Raw genomic sequence first — 21,800 nt, 5'->3', positions numbered from 1 at the left:
TGGGCAACTTGGCAAGACCTCATCTCTACAATAAGTCAAAAATTAGCCGGGCATGGTAGCGCATGCCTGTAGTTCCAGCTACTTGGAAGGCTGAGGCGGAAGGATCGTCAGAGCCCAGCAGGTGAGGCTGTGGTGGCCGGGAGTATCCGGGAGTATCCACTGCACTCCAGCCTGGGCGACAGAGTGAGACTCCAACTCAAAAATAAAATTTTTTTTTTAATTTAGTACTCTGTCACTAAATGACACTAATTAAATAAATAATGCAAAACCTAGAAGAAACATCTTTAAAGAACTTCCAGTTCAGTTTCCTTACCTTTACCGATGACTATGACAAGGGTACGATAATTACACTTGACCAAGTTTGCATAGCCAACTAAAGGGTGCCCTGGCTCATGTCTTTCATGTCATCTTTCAGTGCAAATTCATTCATAGATGTCAAACCAAGCTGAAAACAAAGCTCATTGTCTTTTAAAATTTTAGTGTTAAAAGCAGTGTAGGGTGTTTTAATTAGATTTTTCTTATTTTCCCAACCTCATCAGGGAATGGCGGCAGCTGGTCGGTCTCAGGGACAACACAAACAAAGGATCTGGGTCAACATTTCCTTATCTGGGATAAAAATAATTGATGAGAAAACTGGGGTAAGAATTCATGCTCACTGATACCTATCTGATCACATGAGTATGACCAACAGTTTTTGCTACTTGAATTTTGACTTCCCTTTTTCCTTCTCAAATTTCTGTAGGGGAAAATATATATATATATTTATGTTACTTCTCTAGAAGTAGCAGGCAGAAAACAGAATAGGAGGTAAGGAGTCGAGATAATTTATTTTGAAATGTATTTCCTATAATAAATATGAATCTAAGTCTATAAACACAGGTATGCCATAAATATCATTTGGGTATTTTTGGACCACAGGTATGCAGGAGGAATGAGATTAATCTTTTTTGTTTGGTCTGGTTTGGTTGTTTTTTGTGTCAGAGTCTCACTCTGTCACTCAGGCTAGAGTGCAGTGGCACTATCAGCTCACTGCAGCCTCACTTCCTGGGCTTAGGTGATCCTTCTACTACAGCCTTTCAAGTAGCTAGAACTACAGGTACATGCCACCATGCCTGTCTAATTTTTTGATTTTTTTTTTAGAGACAAGTTCTCACTGTGTGTGCAAGCTAGTCTCGAACTCCTGGGTTCAAGCAACCCTTTTGCCTCAGCCTCCCAAAGTGCTGGGATTACAGGCATAAGTCACTGTGTCTGGCCTAGATTAATCTTAACCCCTGGTTTGTGACACTTTTATAGGTCTATGCATGTCCTTTATTTTATTTTAATATATTGATTACATGTGAACTTACCAGCTAAACTGAAGCTAGAACATTGTTCATAACACATCCAGTTTATTTTTTTCATCTTTCTTTCCCTGTCTCCTCACCCCACAAATATATTCTTGCTCATTTTTTGTGGTTGCTGCTGTTCTATATCACATGAACAGTCTTGCTTGCTTTCTTTTGTTTTTGAGTCTTTTTGTAAAGCTGTCATATTTCAAGTCATCTGAAATTTTTTTTTCTTTACTCAGTGTACCATCATAAGGCTCATTCATTTAAAAATGTTATTTGTAGCTCATTTTCATTGTTGTAAAATATTCTATTTTATCCAGGTATTGTGAGGAGAACTTCAGTTATTGTTCATCCCTTCCTAGAGATACCCATTATCATACAAAATTTACCTGTGAGACCCAGAGCCCTGGCACCTGCTGCATCCTCACTCAGCCTGCTGGTTCTTAGGTCCTCAGGAACTGCTGTCTCCACCATTCTCCCTTATCTCTCGACTCTCATTTTCCCAAACCCAGTAGTGAATGGCAGCAGATTTCTCTCACAAGTTTCTCTCTCTCCTCAAATTTTCTTCTTTTCTTTTCTTTTTTTTTTTTTTGAGTTGGAGTCTTATTCCATTGTCCAGACTAGAGTACAGCTCACGGCCACCCCAGCATCAATATGCTGAGCTCCGGCCATCCTTCCGCCTCAGCCTTTCAAGTAGCCGATACTACAGGCGCGCGCTAAAATGCCCAGCTAATTTTTGACCCATTGTAGAGACAAGGGCTCGCCAAGTTGCCAGGGCTGATCTTGAACCCATGGGCTCAGGCAGTCCTCTCGCCTCAGCCTCCCAAAGTGCTGGGATTACAGGCTGAGCCACTTAGACCAGCCCTCAAACTTTCAAAGATACTCAATGTAAACATTTCAATAGGCATTTGGAAACAAGCCAAGACACACTCTGCTACCTATAAATATCTCTAAAGAGTTTAACCCTGCTACCTATTTGAAAGGATCAAGAGAAATGGGAGAAAAGAGATGGGAAGACACTAGTAAGCTAATAAAGTCGCTGCCCCAGGTAGCTCCTGGACAGTGACATAGACTGTCTATGTGAAGTTGAGAAATACCAGATGACAGCGTTTGGTCACTGCCGGAATATACTGAAGATACTTGATCCAATAACACATAGGATGGTTCCTTGGCCATTCTGAGTCATCATCAGAGAAACCCTGAGAAACACTCCTCTAGCTTAATTATGCTGTTCACTTCAGTTTGTCTCTGAGTTGGGAAAGTAGACCTACTTGGGCCTGTTTAAGGGTTATATGTTCCCTCTTCACTTTAGAAATTCTTGGTCTCCTAATCCTGAGTTCTTCCTTGCTGTGTGGCATCACATCATTGGAGTAGGGAGAATCAGATATTAATATTTTAAGAAGGGACATTCTTTTCACTTTTGCTTCCTGTTTTTTTCTTTTGGAGCCCTCTTTTAAGCAGGGATAATGTTCCAGCCTTCGACCAGAGACTAAAAGCCTGTCCTTAAATAGCTAAAGACTAAAAGTTTTACTTTTCATATATGCCTTCATATATGATGCTCAGCTGTGATAACCTGAAAATGGATTCCAGCTTTCTCAACAAATCATTATTTGTATTCCTTTTTAAGGTAATAGAGCATGAACATCCAGTAAATAAGATTTCTTTCATTGCCCGAGATGTGACAGACAACCGGGCATTTGGTTACGTGTGTGGAGGAGAAGGACAACATCAGTTTTTTGCCATAAAAACAGGGCAACAGGTGAGCTTAGTAAGTCTTGACATATACTTGGGGACTTGTCCTCTGTTGTGGGCATAGGGCTGTCTGTCACTCAACTAGAAAACTTGCTAGGAACAATTGGATGTAGAAGGGCTAAATAATGATTCAGAGAATTACTATCTGTATTAACCTAAGGAATATTTAAAAATCATTGATACCCATGTAGTGCATGGCACAAGGATTGTTAAGAATGGACTTTCTTATAAGGTCAGTGCTGATTTTAAAACCACAGTGAATTCATGTCAGAAACTTTGAAGGGACTTGGTACCTCTTGTTTGGCCATGGCTCCTCTTATTTTCTCTAATTACTTATTAACCCTGTTCTCCTTTATGAACCTAATGTTGGAGGTTGGGGTGATGGAATCCCCTACAATCCGGGGGAAGGTAGCAAGGAATTTTTTTAAAAAGACTAACCAGAACAGATGGGGGATAAAGGGAAGAAAATATGAAGATTAAAATGCTGATAACAATGCTTTGCCTTGATTCAGGCTGAACCATTGGTTGTTGATCTTAAAGACCTTTTTCAAGTTATCTATAATGTAAAGAAAAAGGAAGAAGAAAAGAAAAAGGTAAGTGCTACCTGATAAAGGGTCTAATGAACTTAAAACTATATTCAGGACCGTGATTCTTGATATGTATGCATAGGGCTTGTCTGAAGAATTAATGTCTTTGTGACTCTTCAAAAAATAAAAAGTATAGAAATGTATTATGTGCTCTTCCCAATATAGCAATGGATGGATGTTGTGGTTAGACACTTTGGATTTTCAGTCCCTGGCTTTTATTTTGTATTCCTATAAGCTTCATTTGGACTCTAGGAAATATGCAGAGCAACCAAGTTTAAATCCAGTAGCTCTATTCAAATTTAGTATTGATAAGAAAAGGGGAGAGGAATATAAGGCAGAAATATTATGCAACACCCACTCTTGCCTTATGCCTGTGAACCCATAGGTACGTTTGTTCTTTTAACTCTTTTTGGCTACAAATACTAAGATCACTGAATTTGTATCTTTCTTTTTAGACAGAAGAAGCCAACAAAGCAGTCGAGGTAAAACTGTATTTTTATTTCTTGTGAACTGAGTGTGTGATGTGTATAAGCCCCTTCTTTTTTTGCTAACTGCCCAAGCACTCTCCCTGCCTAGCTTATTACTACTCTGTGTTGATGGCCTCTCTGGTCATGGACACTATATGGTTAAATGATCAGTGCCAAGATCATAACTACTTAGCAGTAGGCAATAAATTTTATAGGGAAAACTCAGCAACTAAACCCTTAAATATTTGCCATCTTTTCAGAATGGGAACGAGAACCTACTGACTCTTGATGACCAAGCTAATAAACTGAAATTGGTATGTATGTGACATTTAACAATTCTTACTTATCTGAATACGGGTTCTACTTTCTGTAGATGTTGCTAATGCCGAATCTGTATTGAATCTGTATGAAAAACCAATTGCAGCAACTATTTTCCTAAACAGTAGTGTAACATTAATGTCAATATGCAAAGCAATCTTTTTAGTAGACACACCTGAATCTAATTGAAACACTTTTTAAGGGTGTGGACCAGATGGATTTGTTTGGGGACATGTCGACACTTCCTGACCTAAATAGCTTAATAACAAATCGGTAAAATGAAAATCCAACTGTGACAACTGTTTTCCTAAACTTGTTTAGGAAACAAACAATTACAACAATATACAAAGTAATCTTTTTTAGTAGACACATCTGAATCTAATCCAAATACTTTTTTAAGGGTGTTGACCAGATGGATTTGTTTGGGGACATGTCTACACCTCCTGACCTAAATAGTCCAACAGTAAGTGTTTGTTTTTAAATTTGCAATGTAATAAAAATGGCATCTATAACTCAAATTGGCAATTAACCAGAAATCTTGAACATCTCATTGAAACTTGCAAAGTGACTGCTGATTTTTGCCCATGAAGTGTAAATGACTTTTAGAATAGATTTGAATCTAAAGTAACTGTGGGAACCTATCGGCGCTAATTCAGATATCTTAATGTTGCTTAGAGGTTAAAACTGAGCAATAGGTCAGGCAATGTAGCCTCCTTGGTATCACTTAGGATCAGAAGGCGGAGCTTGAATAATAGTCCTTGACATAAGCTTACCTGAAGGAAAGTAGAATTGTTAGATGATTACTCACAAGGCCTCCTGGCCTCTTCATTTATTTCCTTCCCACTCTGTGGGTTGCAATTTAGCAGAATAAGTTTGGTGTGAAGTAAGACTTAAAACAAATAAGAGGTTCACTTATGTTTAACCAAAGCCTGTCCTTGTTAGAAAATTGTTCATTCTTTATAGGATTTTATAGTATATTAAGTTTTTTCAATATTGATTGATCTGTAACAATGTTATGAGAATGGATTTCCTTTACAGATAAGAAAATAGTGGTTCAGAAAAAAAAAAAATACTGATTTACCAGGAAAGAGGTCCTTATCAAGGCTTAAGCCCAAGTCTTTCAGACCTTCCAAAACAAGCCTTTAAAAAAAAAAAAATCCTTGTAATTTGAAAGACTTCTTACAACTTCTTTGATGTATTTAATAGTTTCTTGAGTACTACAGCAGTGAGAAAGATGCCCCAAATCAATGACATTATGGAATTTACTGTCTAACAGGGTGACCAACATTAAAACTAATCACAATGCCTGTTAATTGATGTTGCTTACAGAATATTTGTCTAGTTTAGAAGTTCAGATCATGATAAAGTAAGTTTCTAGATTTGATTATGAAAGATGAGAAGGCAATTATGAGACAAAAAGAGAGTTAGTCTAAAAATAATGGGGGAAATGTCTAGTTAGGAATCTCTTACATCAGAAAATCATCAAGGAAACCTACATGACCAAGAAGGACACAGGAATTCAACTAGCAGACCAAAGATTGGGTAAGATTCTGACTTCCTGGAGTACTGCAGAGAATGCCAGGCCCGTAACTTCTCACTGCAGAAAACTTCCAGATCAAATGAGATGGAGAGGAACAAAGGGTTCCTGCACTCTTCTCTGACCTCAACAAATGAGAATCACAATGCGTTGTGGCATTTTAAAGTCCCTAAAAAGTCTATAATAAAGAAAGTTTAGTATTCTTTTTAGCAGCAAATCCTAACTCACCTGTCTATAAAATTTTTCTTTCTTCATAATGATCATTATTATTCTAAGGATAAACATTTTGAAATATTAAATTAAAAGACCCTGAGAGGTCCATCATAGCTCTGAGATCCTTTTGATTCCTGGGCAACTTTGTTCTCGCCTCCATTAGTGGCCTCTTCCCCAGAGTAAATCAGTATCTAAATGACCTACTTCCCAAGTATAACTGACATTCAAACAAGTACTTGAAAGAGAGCAAAGCACTCAAGATATGAAATGGAATTCCAATAATATAGGCAAGGAAGCACCGACTAATCTGCTTGTGTAGACTTCTAGAAAGTTCTAAAAAGGAAATGAAAAGCAACATTGGTATTCTTGAGCTTCATTTTTATTAGACTTCAAGCAGTCTAAGAATTTTTGATTTCTAGAAATTCAACTTTCAGTTAAACTAACAATAAATTAAAGTAATAAATACCATCAAAAATAGGTGATCTCTGAAAATTAGGAGAAAGCTAAGAGGGCTGAGTATGTGCTGGTTAGACTTTACACCATGTTCTTAAATATTGACTCAGTATTCACAGGTTACAAAATATATTTATTTCTGATTTCTAAACCCAGCATATTTTCAAATATTCAACCCTTGTAAAACCAGCATATTTAAAAATATTCAACTTTTTTTTTAACAATTGCTCTAAAAGATGTATAGGCAGAAAGAAATGTAAATTACCTAGACTTTATTAGTGGTTCCAGGTGGCTATTACTCCCCCCAAATTTATACAGAAAAGAGTGACATCCCCTAGAACATAAATTGTATTGGAAAACCACTTGCTACATACTGCATCTGAAGAACAAAAAGAGAAGAAAAACATAAAAAGACAAGTTCTCTAACTTTAAAAATTTGACCACTTGAAAGCACTGTTATTATATGAAGAACATAAGGCAAAATCTTCCATCAAGGAAATTAAATCTGGTACAAGGAATGGAATCTGAGTACAAAGTACAAGTGTCGTGTACACCCTTGCATACACTCCACATGATTCCATGGGGTGGACCCAGAGGAAGTGGAAATAGAAACATCAGTGGGAAAGGACTTTGTAAGGAATCTGAATTTGGGTCTTTGAAGTGTTTAGGAAAAGAGACAGTAGTAATGCTAGAAACAAATTGGGTCCTATTGTGGATCCTTTTGAAAGTTGGCCTAAGCCGGGCTCGGTGGCTCAGCCTGTAATCCCGCGCCTTTGGGAGGCGGAGGTGAGTGGATTGCCTGAGCCTGCGGGTCTGAGACCCGCCTGGGCAGCGAGACCTCATCTCTACAATAAATCAAAAAATCAGCCGGGCCTGGTAGCGCATGCCTGTAATTCCGGCTACTGGAAGGCTGAGGCGGAAGGATCGCTGGAACCCAGCAGGTCGAAGTTGCGGTGGCCGGGAGCGGCCACTGCACTCCAGTCTGGGCGACAGAGTGAGACTCCAACTCAAAAAAAAAAAGAAAGTTGGCCTAAGGAAGCTTATTTTAATACAGGGAGCAGTCCAAAGCCACCCAAAGCTTCGAGTAGGGAAGTCCTCGATTTAGCAAACTGGAATGGGTAAGTGAGATCAGCTATCCAGAGAAGAGATAAGCTATGGAACTCAGTATTTTAAACTTTGTCTTTGTGCAGGCTCCCCTTTGATTGCCTGCATGGCCCCCTTACTGAAGCCCCTTAAGATCAGGGACTGCCACTCACTTTCATGTCTCCAGAGCCTGCCACTCAGGAGTGGATACATCTTTGACAGCCAAACAGAGAGTTAATGAAGTTCTGGCCAAGGGGTGGATGCAGAGTCTTAAGTTTTTCAGTTATAGTCTATGAACTTCATTCTTAATATTGGATTAACAACAAACCCAACCTGAGGAGAGCCTTATACATTTTACTTATAGGGTAACTATTCAGAAGTCTAACATTGTGGCTCCTGTTTGGTGACCTAAGAACTTCTTCTGAAGTATTTGAAAAAGGAGAACTCTACCAGCTGTGAACACCCAACTGTTCTAACCCAGAGGTGGCTCTAATTAAATGAATAAATATTGAAATCACAAGCTTTTGCAATCCATTTTATCCTACCTTTTGATTGTATAAAGATCCCTACATTAAGAGATCTTAATTTTGATTTTAAAAGTTTTTTGATTAAAAAAAGATTTTTTAAAAATTATAAACTCTTTCTTGTGCCCAATTCTTCTTATAAAGAGAAAACCTGGCTTTTACAATTTGTGTTTTTATACTTCACAGTAAAGGAAGCCAATACATAGTTAGAATACCATTTATGTCTGATTCCGCTGTCCCTTCTATGGCCATGACATAGGACCTAAACTTTATAAAGGTTTGGTGTTTTTCTCTAAAAGTCAAGGAGGCCTATTTGAGCCCTTTTTCTACTTACTAGTTTGAAAATTCTCTTGAAGTTGTTGTTTTCCTAATGATCAAAATACTGGTATTCTGCCCAGAGTAATGTTAGACATCTACTCTAACCTCCACTTCAGGTAGACATTTTTTATTGTTTATATGCTTTTCTGGCTAGTATAATTAAGTAGTATTTAATGGATCAAAGTCAGTCAAAAGGAAGGGCTGTCAGTATGGAAGCTGCATCCTAGGGTGAATCATAATTAATTATGTCATTAACTGAAATAAAGACATATCAGATTCATCAAATTTGCTGCTTTTATGCTGAGAAGAAGTTTTTATCTAATAATTGAAAACCCCAGAAATTAACATATCAGAGAAATGATTAAACAGGAATAGAATTAGTAGAGCTATGCATTTGATATGTCTTTTAAATTAACTCTTAAACTCACATCTCTGTCTTATACAGTAGTCCCCTTTATCTTCAATTTAACTTTCCACGGTTTCAGTTACTCACAATCTCAATCAGAAAATAAATGAGTACTGTACCTTTGAGTAAGATATTCTGTGAGACCATATTCACATAATTTTTATTACAGTAATTGTTATAATTGTTTTATTTTATTATGTTATTGCTGTTAATCTCTTATTGCATCTAATTTATAAATTAAACCTATCTTGGCCAGGCTTGGTGGCTCAGCCTGTAATCCTAGTGCTTTGGGAGACTGAGGTGAGTGCATTGCCTGAGCCCGCAGGTTCGAGACCTGCCTGGGCAACTTGGCGAGACCTCATCTCTACAATAAAAATTTTAAAAAAAATTAGCCGGGCGTGGTAGCGCGCACCTGTAGTTCTAGCTACTTGGAAGGCTGAGGCGGAAGGATCGCCGGAGCCCAGCAGGTCGAAGTTGTAGTGGCTGGGAGTGGCCACTGCACTCCAGTCTGGGTGACAGAGTGAGACTCCAACTGAAAAGAAAAAAAAAAATTAAACTTATCTTATGTATGTATTTATGGAGAAAAATACTAGATGTAGAATTTGATACTATCTACGGTTTCAAGAATCCACTGGGGGACTACTGTATATAAACTAAACATTAGTTATTGGTTGACTTTAAGCACTAGCTAGATGAAATATTGTCACAATACAGGCAACTCTAAGCAATGTTATGAAAAGATGTACAAGTATGAGAGCTTAATAGGTAATATATTAGATTGGTATTTTGGGTGTTGTTTTCATAGGACATAGACAAAAAGCGTATGCCCATAGGAGAAGCTAGGATGATGTGGATGAGAGTCCTGCTTGACTATCACCTTCAACAAGAGCCTTTAATAGGTAAAGAGGCATACCTGAAGGCTGTGATATAGAGGAAAATCATTTTTGCCTAGAGGAGAGAACTGAGCCAATTTTAGGACAATATATTTGACCTTAAACTTTATCACAATCAGAACTATAAATATGAACATATTTGCCAATGAATTTGCTCATTTGGAGAGGTAATGCTACATGAATCTGGGGGTATCTCAGAAGGGATTATATGTGCATCAAGTAGGAAGTGGGGCTAGCCTTCTGAGGTCACTTACTTTCAAGCTCAACATACTTTGGTAGTCATTTAGAGTGACTCCCAATCAATTCCCTTTAAGACTCAAAATCACAAATTGAAACAATGCTGAAAATGAACTCAGACAGTCTGAACCAGTGTGAACCAGGGTAAGCAGAGACATGAAGTAAGCAACAGTCAGATTTTACTTAATGAAGTTAAAATTTTACTTAATGAAGTTAAGACTGAAATAAAAGGGCATGAGGTCTGGGAGAGTTAGGGAAGACCTAGTCTACAGAGAGAGAGTAATGGAGTCAGGAGTTAATAGAAGGTAATAGTCAACCGGTTTGTCAAGACCCAGTTCTAATGGAAATTTGAATAATCCTGGTCATCTTATATAGTTTTCTCATTTGGAGTCACAGCATTGACTAACACTTTCTTTTTTTTTTTTTTTCTTTCCAAATGTGATAGGAAAGCAAAGATATCCTGTTAGTGGATCTAAACTCTGAAATCGACACCAATCAGAATTCTTTAAGAGAAAATCCATTCTTAACAAATGGCATCACCTCCTGCTCTCTTCCTCGACCAAAGCCTCAGGCATCCTTCTTGCCTGAAAATGCCTTTTCTGCCAATCTCAACTTCTTTCCCACCCCTAATCCTGATCCTTTCCGTGATGATCCTTTCGCACAGCCAGACCAATCGACACCCTCTTCGTTTGATTCTCTCAAATCTCCAGATCAGAAGAAAGAGAATTTGAGTAGCTTGTCTACTCCACTGAGTAATGGGCCCCTGAATGGTGATGTTGATTACTTTGGTCAGCAATTTGACCAGATCTCTAACCGGACTGGCAAACAGGAAGCCCAGGCAGGCCCGTGGCCCTTTTCCAGTTCGCAAACCCAGCCAGCAGTGAGAACTCAAAATGGGGTATCTGAAAGAGAACAGAACGGCTTCCATGTCAAATCCTCCCCGAACCCTTTTGTGGGAAGCCCTCCCAAAGGACTGTCCGTACCGAATGGCGTAAAGCAGGACTTGGAAAGCTCTGTCCAGTCCTCATCACATGACTCCATAGCCATTATCCCACCTCCACAAAGTACCAAACCAGGAAGAGGCAGAAGGACTGCTAAGGTGAATTGTCTTCTCCACATATCCATTAGCAGAGTGCATGCTCGGTACCAAAGGGTGGTGTGATGCGAGCTCTCTTTCCTGCTGTTCTCGTAGTTTCCTGTGTGGCTGTGATATAGAAGGTGGGATAAGGCACATCGGTTCTCCAGGAATACTTTCCTCTAATCGCCACCTTTTAAAGCTTCTCAGCAGTGTTTGTCACACCCTGCTTTCCGTTTGCATGTCTTGTCACTTACGATCAAACTAAACACAAGTTTTTCCATTTTTAATGCTGCTATGCTTCTGTGCCTCTGGTAAGTTTGATCGTCGTGTTCTGGGATGGGAGGGTAAGAGTTCTTGTGATTCCCTTTGGACTTTCCCCACACTAACACACGCCTTACACTGTACTGCACTGTCCGAGGTGGTAGTGTAAGATTCTCGAGCTTGTCTCTTTTAAATGCTGACTGAATAACCCATTGTCTTAGAAGAAATTTATGTGTTTACTATTACCCCTACTATGACCAGCTTCATTCTAAAGCATCTTAAAATGCAGTTTCTTTTAAAAGCTCTCATAGGCATATGCAGGCTTGTCTAATGACTTAAGACTGTGTTTTCTCTATAGATAGAGATATAGATAGGCTGATTTAAATACAATGAAATGATCAAAAATATTTAGCATACTTATTTATAGTTTCCCACTTTTTTCTCCCTGGCTTCAAGCTTTCAGCTGATAAAGAGACCAGACCAGTACAAATGTATAAATAAGCACATTATAATTTGCGAGCTCTAGGTTGTATCAGTCACTAAGACCCAACAGTCTTTCCATTGTAGGAATCTTGTCCTTTTTTCCCCCTCTTCTTTTGATCTTTTTAGTAGTAGTAGTAGTAGTAGTAGTAGTAGTAGTAGTAGTAGTTTGTCAGTAATAGGAAAAAAGTGTTCCTTGTTATGGCTCTCAAATTTGGGGTAAAGAGTAGAAGACAGACTGAAGCTGTATTTCACTGTTATTGAGTAACTAACTCTTCTCCCTCCCTCCCTGTCCTGTCAGTCTCCAGCCAGTGACTTGCTTGCATCAGACATCTTTGCTCCTCCCATCTCAGAACCTCCAGGCCAGACGTCACCCACAGGACAATCTGCAACCCTACAGACAAACCCTCTGGATCTCTTCAAAACAAGTACTTCTGCCCCAGTGGGGCCTCTTGTGGGTCTAGGTAGGTACCTAGAGATAGAGTTAGGTATGGCTCTGTTGTTTTCTCTTATAAAGTGACTATGTATAAGAGAAAGGCACTTTGTATCCATAGAAGGTTCCACAGGCATAAGATCTGAGCAGCCTAGGGAGCTCCTCTCCCTCTGTTACTCCTGTACAAGCCTACTCCCATTTGATACTCTTGACTTGAACTGAAATTTGGTTTCTTGAGCTGGCGATGCAAGCAATCTGTTTTCAGTATTGCACTTACCTGAACCAAGTGGGAATGGTATCCTGGAAGACGGTTGTAAGGGATTCTGAAACTCACACCACCTTCAGTGGCAAAAGGGGGTTGAGATGAGAGAGCCTCTTCCATCATATGTAGTAACATGCATGTCTTTCATGTTATTTGCCATAATAGGTCAAAGGTCTATGTTCTATCAACATTCATATCCCTCTTGGAAGGGATACATATGAAAAAGTATAAGTCGTAATGTGAACGTGCTAGGTCCTGGGCCCAGCTCTGTTCCTAGGCATAGGGTAATGGTGGGGCAGGCGTACATGCTGATCAGTCTCTGAATACTTCAGCCTTAGCAGCTCCCTGCCAATATTTTGGCCAGCTTGACTGTCATGCTAGAGCTAGAACATAAGTCCTAGAAAGCCAAAGTTGAAAAGCACACAGCCAGGCTCAGTGGCTCAGCCTGTAATCCCGCACCTTGGGAGGCTGAGGTGAATGGATTGCCTGAGCCTGCGGGTTCGAGACCCTCCTGGGCAACTTGGCGAGACCTCATCTCTACAATAAATCAAAAATCAACCGGGCATGGTAGTGCGCGCCTGTAGTTCCAGCTACTTGGAAGTCTGCAGCGGAAGGATCGCCAGTGCCCAGCAGGCGAGGCTGCGGTGGCTGGGAGTGGCCACTGCACTCCAGTCAGGGCGACAGAGTGAGACTCCAACTCAAAAAAAAAGAAAAGCACAGAGACTAGGCAAGAGACGGAATTTTATAAGATATCTAGGATGTATTGGTACTCTTATTCATAAACAGCCATTAACTCGTGTGAGCCACTAACCACTCTGTGTGAGGATGATGGGAAGGCCACTTATCTGAGGACTGGCTCTGCTATTCTTCCACAGCCTCCACTTCTTTTCAGACTCATGGTACATTTTCAGAAACTCTGACAATAGTCTTTGCTATCCTGCTGGGGACTCTCTTTATTTTATTGCTTCTTGGCATCTCTACAAACTCCAAATAGACTCTGACTTGGGAGGTAGAAGACTATAGATAAAGAAGGACTCTCCTCCCCTTTGGTAAAATTTGATCAGGGATCTTGGCTTTCTCTGCCTCCTACAGTCAATCATTAGGATCCTAATTCTCTCTCTCTCTCTCTCTCTCTCTCTCTCTCTCTCTCTCTCTCTCTGCTGTTTTCCTTCAAAGGAAAATATTTTGATTCTTTTACAAGAATCAAATCTGGAGTAGGATGGCCAGGGGGATCGTTACCTAACTGCTGAGTGACTGAAATCCATGTGGATGTGAGAAGCTAGCTTGTCCCAGGTCTTTGCTCATCTCGATTTATACCATCAAGAGACTCTCCCCAAACTCTTTGTCTCCTGGAGGCATCTTCCTTTCTGCATCACTTTCTTTCCTGCACCCCCAAGTTGAGCTGGTTGGTGCCTTACCCTTGCAGAAGAGCAGAGAACTTGCAATGCAATGTCTGCAACTAGATCACATCACAGGGCTTTGGATCTAATATCAATGCCCTGAAGAATTTTTACAGCCAATATTTAACAAGTCAGCCTGAAAATACAGCTGGACCCTATAACTGTTTATTTATTCAGACGAAGTGAAGCTTTTTGGCGAGGTGCCCCTGTGGAGGCCTTGGGGTATACAACTGCAGAATACTGATGATTCTTCCAAGTTTGGATATGGGACTCAAACTGAGCCCTACAGTATAGTCCCTGTCCACTAGCAGCAATCCTCAGCCAAACCATGGAAGGTTGTAGGTCTGGCTTCCGCTAGACCCAGCTGGGGGACTGTCTCCCCTGGAGAACTGGGGAGGTGGGGGTGGGGAGAGGGTATTGTAGGAGGCTGAGCCCTCAGCTTCTACTTGCTACCCTGTATTTTAATCTAGCTTCAGAAGGCAATAAAATTGATGTTTTATACTCATGCTCCTTTTTTTCCCTCTGTCCTCTACTTTCTCCAGGTATGCCTTAAATGTCTTGAAATACAATGTGTGGAATCTAGTGGGTGGGAGTGAAGAATTGCATAAGTATAGACTGAGAGAGCCTTGAATTCCTGGCAAATATATTTTTCTCTTTTGCAAACACCACTTTCACTAATACGATCTATGACCAAAACTATGTATTTTCCTAAGGAAAGACAAGTAGTCCATCATGAAAAATGATAAAATTCTACCAGAAGGTCTCTCTCCAACTGGTAGACATCATTAGTGAGTAATCCATCGTCTGTTAATAAAACTTAAATAGATTTGTTTTAAAATGCTTGCAATAACTTTGTTCAAACTAAATTCACTTTTAGAGCCTGTATTATAGAATCTGAGAGAAATTTACCCTTGATTTATTATGAAAGGAGTATATTCTTTAGTGCAAATGAAGTCTAATTTCTGTGTTAGTGAAATAAGTATTTGAATTTACATACTATTTTAAAATAAAAAGAGTCCTGTGCCTTGCTGCCAAGGAGGCAGAATGGGCAGATAAGGTGCTGGATTTTCTGGATTTAGAGCCAGTGTGCCTGACTCTCTAATGTCACAGACTGTTAACTTCCTAATTTTAATTAATGTTCTTGTACGCAATTTTCTCACCTCCAAAATAAGCATGTTGACAGTAAAATAGCCTTTTCTGAACCCCACTACTCTCTGTGAGTATGTGAGTACCCTATATGTATTCATGGCCAGATGGTCAGTGTCCATGATTAAAGGGTGGAGTCAAGGAGAACCAATATCCCATACTAAGATCTAAGACAGAATGTCATGCTCCATCAGCCCTAAATACCATTGTCAAAGCAAGGTATTTCTCACTCTGGAAACAAAAACATTCCTAATCAAGTTTGAAGGCCTTTTCTTAGTTGGATTAGAAAACTTTCATAACTAAAGAATGCTGAACTTAACTGGGTGTGGTGGTTCATGCTTGTAATCCCAGAGTTTTAGGAGACAAAGGTGAGAGGATTGCCTGAGCCCAAGATTTCGAGACCAGCCTGAGCAACTTGGCAAGACGTCGTCTCTACAATAAATAAAAAAATTAGCCAGGCGCGGTGATGCATGCCTAAGGTTCCAGCTACTTGGAAGGCTGAGGCGGAAGGATCGCCTGAGCCCAGCAGTGGCCAGCGGTAGTCATGAGCGTGCCACTGCACTCAGCCTGGGCAACAGAGTGAGACTCCAACTCAAAAAAAAAAAAAAAAAAATGCTGAACTCTAAGTCTCAAAGCAAGTAGATTTCAAGAGTAGAGCATCTCTCAACAATGTGAGGCTGAAATAGGTTTTGTGTTTTGTTGTTGTTGTTAGTGGTGACAGTTTAACTGAATCGTTAATACATTTGGGAAGAGGGAGGGAAGAAAAATGCCCTCAGTATTAGAACAAGATGCAGGCAATGAGCCTTTCAAGAAGAGGGCAATCATTGGAGAGACTGGGTTCTGGCGTTTTAACTAATTCATGCTGAACACGGCAGAGCTGCAGGAGATGGAGCCCTCATTCAGCACAAAATCAGATGCTCTGACACAGGCCATTAACTACCTTGGGAGATTTTTGTTTCCTATTGTCCTCTTTTCCTCCCTTTCTCTTTTAAATACTCTTTTCTAACTTCTGGCAAGGTTTAGTGAATGACACATGGCAGGAAGCACTTTTATTTGAAACAGCCCTCCCAGGATAACAGCCTTTCTTCCATTTTTATATATAAAAGTCTAAAACTATCTTGGCATCAGCCAAACTTTATCTTCCCTTTATATAGCTGTGTCAACCTTGGCAGCATTCAAAAGTGAGGAAACTTTGAACTGGTTTCTTCAGGATGCAAGCATGTTGAGGCCGTATGCACATGTGCGACCCCTGGTTTCCATAAGACTCCAGAAATGAGCCAGCTGCCGAATGAAAAGACCAAATCCATGACTCAGAAAGCCCAATGGGATTATCTTAATTAACTACTTCATAATCAGCGTGACTTGTATTTGTAAATGTATTCATTCGACAAATAAGTTCCTGTTATTGACCAGCACTGTACTAGTTGTTTAAGATATATCAGACACATCAGACGACTAATGTCTGTATGATAAAGGCTCAATTTTCCTTAACTAAGATCAACTTTTCATGACTAAGTACTTACAGACTGCATTATACTTCTAATGAGGAATGTTAAAAAGACGTGATAGAAAGAAAATGGACTCCAAGCCAGGCGGTGGCTCATGCCTGTAATCTCCATACTTTGGGAGGCAGAGGCGAGAGGATTGCCTAAATCCAGGGGTTTGAGACCAGCCTGGGCAACTTGGCAAGACCTCATCTTTACAATAAATCAAAAAATTAGCTGGGTGTGGTGGCGCATGCTTGTGGTTCCAGCTACTTGGAAGGCTGAGATGGAAGGATCACCTGAGCCCAGCAGGTCAAGGCTTTGGTGGCCATGTGCATGCCACTGCACTCCAGCCTGGGCAACAGAGTGAGACTCCTACTCAAAAAGAAAGAAAGAAGGAAGAAAGGAAGGAAGGAGGGAAGGAAGGAGGGAGGGAAGGAAGGAAGGAAATGGGCTCTAAAATGTGACCAACATTTGCATGCTTGCTGTACAGTATGCTCATGAATCTTTACAGTGATTTAATCTCTCAGAGCTTTTATCCTTCCCATGTGGGCAGGGCTGGATGGAGGTGTTTGCCATGTAGATGTTTTTAAATGCTTCCCTCACCCCTCCCCCTCCCACCCCAGAGTTGTGGTTTCTGAAATTCAAGAATACTCTCCAAGACTATCTCCTCATGGGTACTTTCTTTCTCTCCGGTCAGGTGCTGTACCAGCCACACTCCCTCAGGCAGCACCATGGAGCACAGCCTCCTTGGTCTTCAACCAGTCTTCAGTGGTTCCAGGAGCCATGATGGGGGGTCAACCTTCAGGTTTTGGTCAGCCTGTTGTTTTTGGTACAAGCCCAGCTGTTCCAGCTTGGAACCAGCCTTCATCTTTTGCAGCCTCCACTACCCCTCCAGCGCCTGCCGTTTGGGGTCCTCCTGCATCTGTGGCACCCAATGCTTGGTCAGCAACGAGCCCTTTGGGAAATCCTTTTCAGAGCAATATTTTTCCAGCTCCTGCCATGTCCACTCAGCCCCCTTCCATGCTCTCTTCTCTCCTGGCCGCTCCTCCTCAGCCACCTCCCAGAATCGGCCCTGCCAAGGACATCTCCAGTGATGCCTTCACAGCCTTAGACCCGCTTGGGGATAAAGAAGTCAAGGAAGTGAAAGAAATGTTTAAGGACTTCCAACTGCGGCAGCCTCCTGCTGTCCCTGCACGGAAGGGAGAGCAGACTCCCGCTGGGACCTCAAGTGCCTTCTCCAGTTATTTCAACAGCAAAGTTGGCATTCCTCAGGAGAACGCAGACCATGATGACTTTGATGCTAACCAACTATTGAACAAGATCAATGGTAAGCTACTCACCACTTTGCCTGCTGTACCAACAAATAATTCCATTGTCATGGCCCATTTCTAAGGACTGACCCAATGCTGCCCTCTAGTGACAGTTCTTAAAAGGGCTGCCAAGAGCTCTTGAAATGGGATGGGTGGTGGCTCGCACCCATATTCCATGGCCTTAAATGAAGACATCCTGAATCTCTTCCACTTCAGATAAACATGCATGGCTTTCTCTCCTGAGAAGGGGTAAGCTTGCTGTAGTAATTATTGGGAGTCCTAGTATTTATTTGACTGGGAATTTTGTTCCACTGATGTAAATTTTCAAAGCATGGAACTAAATGTCAAAAAGTTGACTAGAGGATTGGCCCATATTTGAGAAAAGTTTGTCTACTTATTGCTTGGATTCTTTGTTTTCTAGAACCACCAAAGCCAGCTCCCAGACAAGGTGCCCTGCCAGTTACCAAATCTGCTGACAATGCGTTTGAGAACCCTTTCTCTAAAGATTCTTTCAGTTCATCGCAAACTTCTGTAAGTATCAGCTGTTAGAAAGTACAGCCTGTAATCCCAGCACTTTGGGAAGCTGAGGCGAGTGGATTGCCTGAGGCCACAGCTTTGAGACCAGCCTGGGCAACTTGGCGAGACCTCGTCTCCACTATTAAAAAAAAAATAAAAATGAGCCGGGTGTGGTAGCGCGAGCCTGCAGTTCTGCCTACTTGGAAGGCTGAGGCGGAAAGATCGCCGGAGCCCAGCGGGACAACGCTGGGGTAGCCATGAGTGGGCCACTGCCGTCCAGCCTGGGCAACGGAGTAAGACTCCAACTCGAATAAATGAATGAATGAATGAATGTACAGGCCGCATACAGCTGCCGCCTCCTGAGTTTACCATGCGTTTATAATAACTTTCTGATGGTAAAGCATGTTTGATTAGGATTTATCATTGAGAACTTTCACAGTATATAATTCATTTAAACTGGGGAAAGATTATTTTTATAGGAACACCTATCTTCTGAATTTGAAAAATAATATCACATAGAAAACGCCTTTTGTATCTCACTGACTCGTGAAGATTTTTGGGAGAAAATCTAGCTGAAATACTATCTTTAAAATCTTTCAAATATTCAAGTTTTGTTGTTTGTTCTCTGGTTTTGCAGGGAGGGGAGTCAGAATCTCACTCTGTTGCTTTGGCCAGAGTGCAGTGGGATATTCACAGCTACCCCAGCCTCAACCTGTGAGCTCAAGCGATCCTTCCACCTCAGCTTTCCAAGTAGCTGGAACCACAGTCACATGCCACCACCCATCTTATGTTTTTTTTTGTTTTAATTATTTATCCCAGGCTTGGCGGCTAAGCCTGTAATCCCACGCCTTTGGGAGGCTGAGGTGAGTGGATTGCCTGAGCCCGCAGGTTCGAGACCCTCCTGGGCAACTTGGCGAGACCTCATCTCTACAATAAATCAAAAAAATTAGGCTGGTGTGGTAGCACGTGCCTGTAGTTCCAGCTACTTGGAAGGCTGAGGCGGAAGGATCGCCAGAGCCCAGCAGATCGAGGCCGTGGTGGCCAGGAGGGGTCACTGCACTCCAGCCTGGGCGACAGTGAGACTCCAACTCAAAAATATATATATATCTATTTATTATAGAGACAAGGTCTTGCCAAGTTGTCCAGGCTGGTCTCAAATCCCAGGGCTCAGGCAATCCTTTTGGTTCCCTCTCCCAAACTGCTGGGATAACAGGTGTGAGCCACTGTGCCCTGCTGAATATTTCAGCTCTTAATTTTCCACCAAGGGGTTCTGTAGTGTATAAAAATAATACTTCCCATTTGGGGAAGGCAAATGTGATTAATCTGAACTTTGATTTTATACATCATCATCTACAAGCAGGTGGGCACAAATCATTGTAGACCCATACAAATGTCTGCTTGGCCTGTGACCTAAGTAATTTTTAAAGGAACTTGGGAAGTCTTAATTGCAGATTTTTTTCTTATGACTATAATTATATTTATTGACTGGATGGTTTTAACTCCTTAGGTGGCTTCTCCTCAACCTGTTTCTTCTGATATATATAGGGATCCTTTTGGAAATCCTTTTGCCTAACTTCTGTAAGTAAAAGATCCTATTAAACATGGCACAGGGTATAATGGGTGAAATTTAAATTTTAGAATTGGAAAGAGGGTAAATATGTATAATTTAGGAAGAACAGACATGGAAAGCTATACTTAGGCTGAGCACTTAAGAATAGAATTCTTAAACACATCAAAAAATAGTAATGTACCCATGGAGATGTGGATTTCTGTCTTATCGTATGTTTTTGATTTTTCATTCCTGTGTGGTAGTAAAACTCAAAATAACACATAACAGCATTCTAGCCCTTTTACTTTTATAGTGAAATGATTGCAAAGCGTCCTAGCAAGAACTTGGTTTCCTATCAAAGGTTCAAATTCCAAAGACCTTCTGAAGCTGCCACACAAGTCAGTTAAAATAATGATGATCACAACTCTGGTGCCATTTATTTCTTTGTGTGCAATCTCAAAGTTCACTCTGAAATTGTCTGAATAGTATTAAATTTAGAGGTTTTAACAGCTGATAAATAGCTCATAAGCAATAGAAAATTCAAAATGAATCTGAAAATTGATGTTTCTTTGTCTAGTGGACTTTATCCTGGATAAGTTCTTAAGAATAATCACCTATGCAACCCTGTGGGGGTTCAGTATAACCCTTTCTTTCTCAGCAGCAAGTGGCAGCAGCTTTGTTCTGATCATAAGAGACTGAATTTAGTAAGGAAAAGGAGGCATATCTCCATTTTAGAGAAGGTGGGGCACAGCTGGTAGGGGTAGAACAATAGAAAAAATGAAAAAACCAGCTGGACTTGGTGGCTCAGCCTGTAATCCCAGCATTTTGGGAGGCTGAGGCAAGTGGATTGCCTGAGCTTGTGGGTTCGAGACCAACCCGGGCAACTTGGTGAGACCTCGTCTCTACAATAAATTTTTTTTTTAAATTTGCTGGGCATTGTAGTTCCAGCTATTTGGGAGGCTGAGGCAGAAGGATCACTTAAATCCAGCAGGTCAATGCTGGGGTGGCCTTGAGCATACCATTCACTCCAGCCTGGGCAATGGAGTAAGACTCCAACTCAAAAAAAAAAAAAAAAAGAGAGAGAGAGAATGAAAAACCTGCAAACATTTTACTTACTCTTGCCTCATCCAAGCAGAACTACTGTACTATGACTTGACCCATCTTGAATTTGTTTTTAAATAGATACACATCTTAAATGATAAGATTGAGTTTTTATGCATTTGGATTAATCTCCTTCCCCAGTTCTACAATTACTGTTTCTTATGGTACCTTTCCTTAAATTCTGCTTCAGAGAACTGTGTAAGTTAAAAAATGTTAATTCTTGAGCCCTATCCCAGCCCTATCCCAGTCTTTGGCACTGAGGATTAGCTTCTTTTTTAGCAAGAGTCTAATGATTCTAATAAAGCAGTGTAATAGATCTTAAGAGGTAGAAGTCTCAGCAAAGACTCATTCTCACCCTTCACTCAAGGGGAGGCATACCCAAACACATAGAAAGGAATAAACTACACTAGGAGTCAGACAGATTGTTTGTACTAAATTGAATTAACTAGATTTTGGAAGCCTTTTCTTCTTCAGGTTACGAAGGCAGGATAGTTTAGGTCAACCTGCTAAATTAGTAGATTGGGAGAACTATCATGGGAGAAAACGGCTAACATAATTATAATAAAATACATATATATAAATTATAATTATTATTCGAGTCAGAGTCTCACTCTGTCGCCCAGGCTGGAGTGCAGGGGCACATTCATGGCCCTGACAGCCT

At 40.6% G+C, this 21,800-nt stretch overlaps 1 protein-coding gene across 1 annotated transcript in view; it reads left to right on the top strand.

Moving 5' to 3' along the window:
• The window catches only part of DAB2 (DAB2, clathrin adaptor protein), a 55,738-nt gene that overhangs the window by 33,132 nt on the left and 806 nt on the right, over positions 1-21,800 (top strand). The window contains exons 5-15 of the mRNA XM_021716866.1: positions 540-638; positions 2,956-3,087; positions 3,593-3,673; positions 4,123-4,149; positions 4,395-4,448; positions 4,853-4,915; positions 10,562-11,215; positions 12,237-12,399; positions 17,361-17,990; positions 18,395-18,504; positions 19,997-20,067. Of these exons, the coding sequence (XP_021572541.1) occupies positions 540-638; positions 2,956-3,087; positions 3,593-3,673; positions 4,123-4,149; positions 4,395-4,448; positions 4,853-4,915; positions 10,562-11,215; positions 12,237-12,399; positions 17,361-17,990; positions 18,395-18,504; positions 19,997-20,062 (2,079 nt within the window). The 3' untranslated portion in view covers positions 20,063-20,067. The remainder of the gene's footprint in view (positions 1-539; positions 639-2,955; positions 3,088-3,592; positions 3,674-4,122; positions 4,150-4,394; positions 4,449-4,852; positions 4,916-10,561; positions 11,216-12,236; positions 12,400-17,360; positions 17,991-18,394; positions 18,505-19,996; positions 20,068-21,800) is intronic.

This window comes from Carlito syrichta, unplaced genomic scaffold (assembly GCF_000164805.1).
Source record: "Carlito syrichta isolate Samal-C Ts95f unplaced genomic scaffold, Tarsius_syrichta-2.0.1 Scaffold309042, whole genome shotgun sequence".
Classification (NCBI taxonomy): domain Eukaryota; kingdom Metazoa; phylum Chordata; class Mammalia; order Primates; family Tarsiidae; genus Carlito; species Carlito syrichta.
This window is presented reverse-complemented; position numbering and strand designations above follow the sequence as displayed.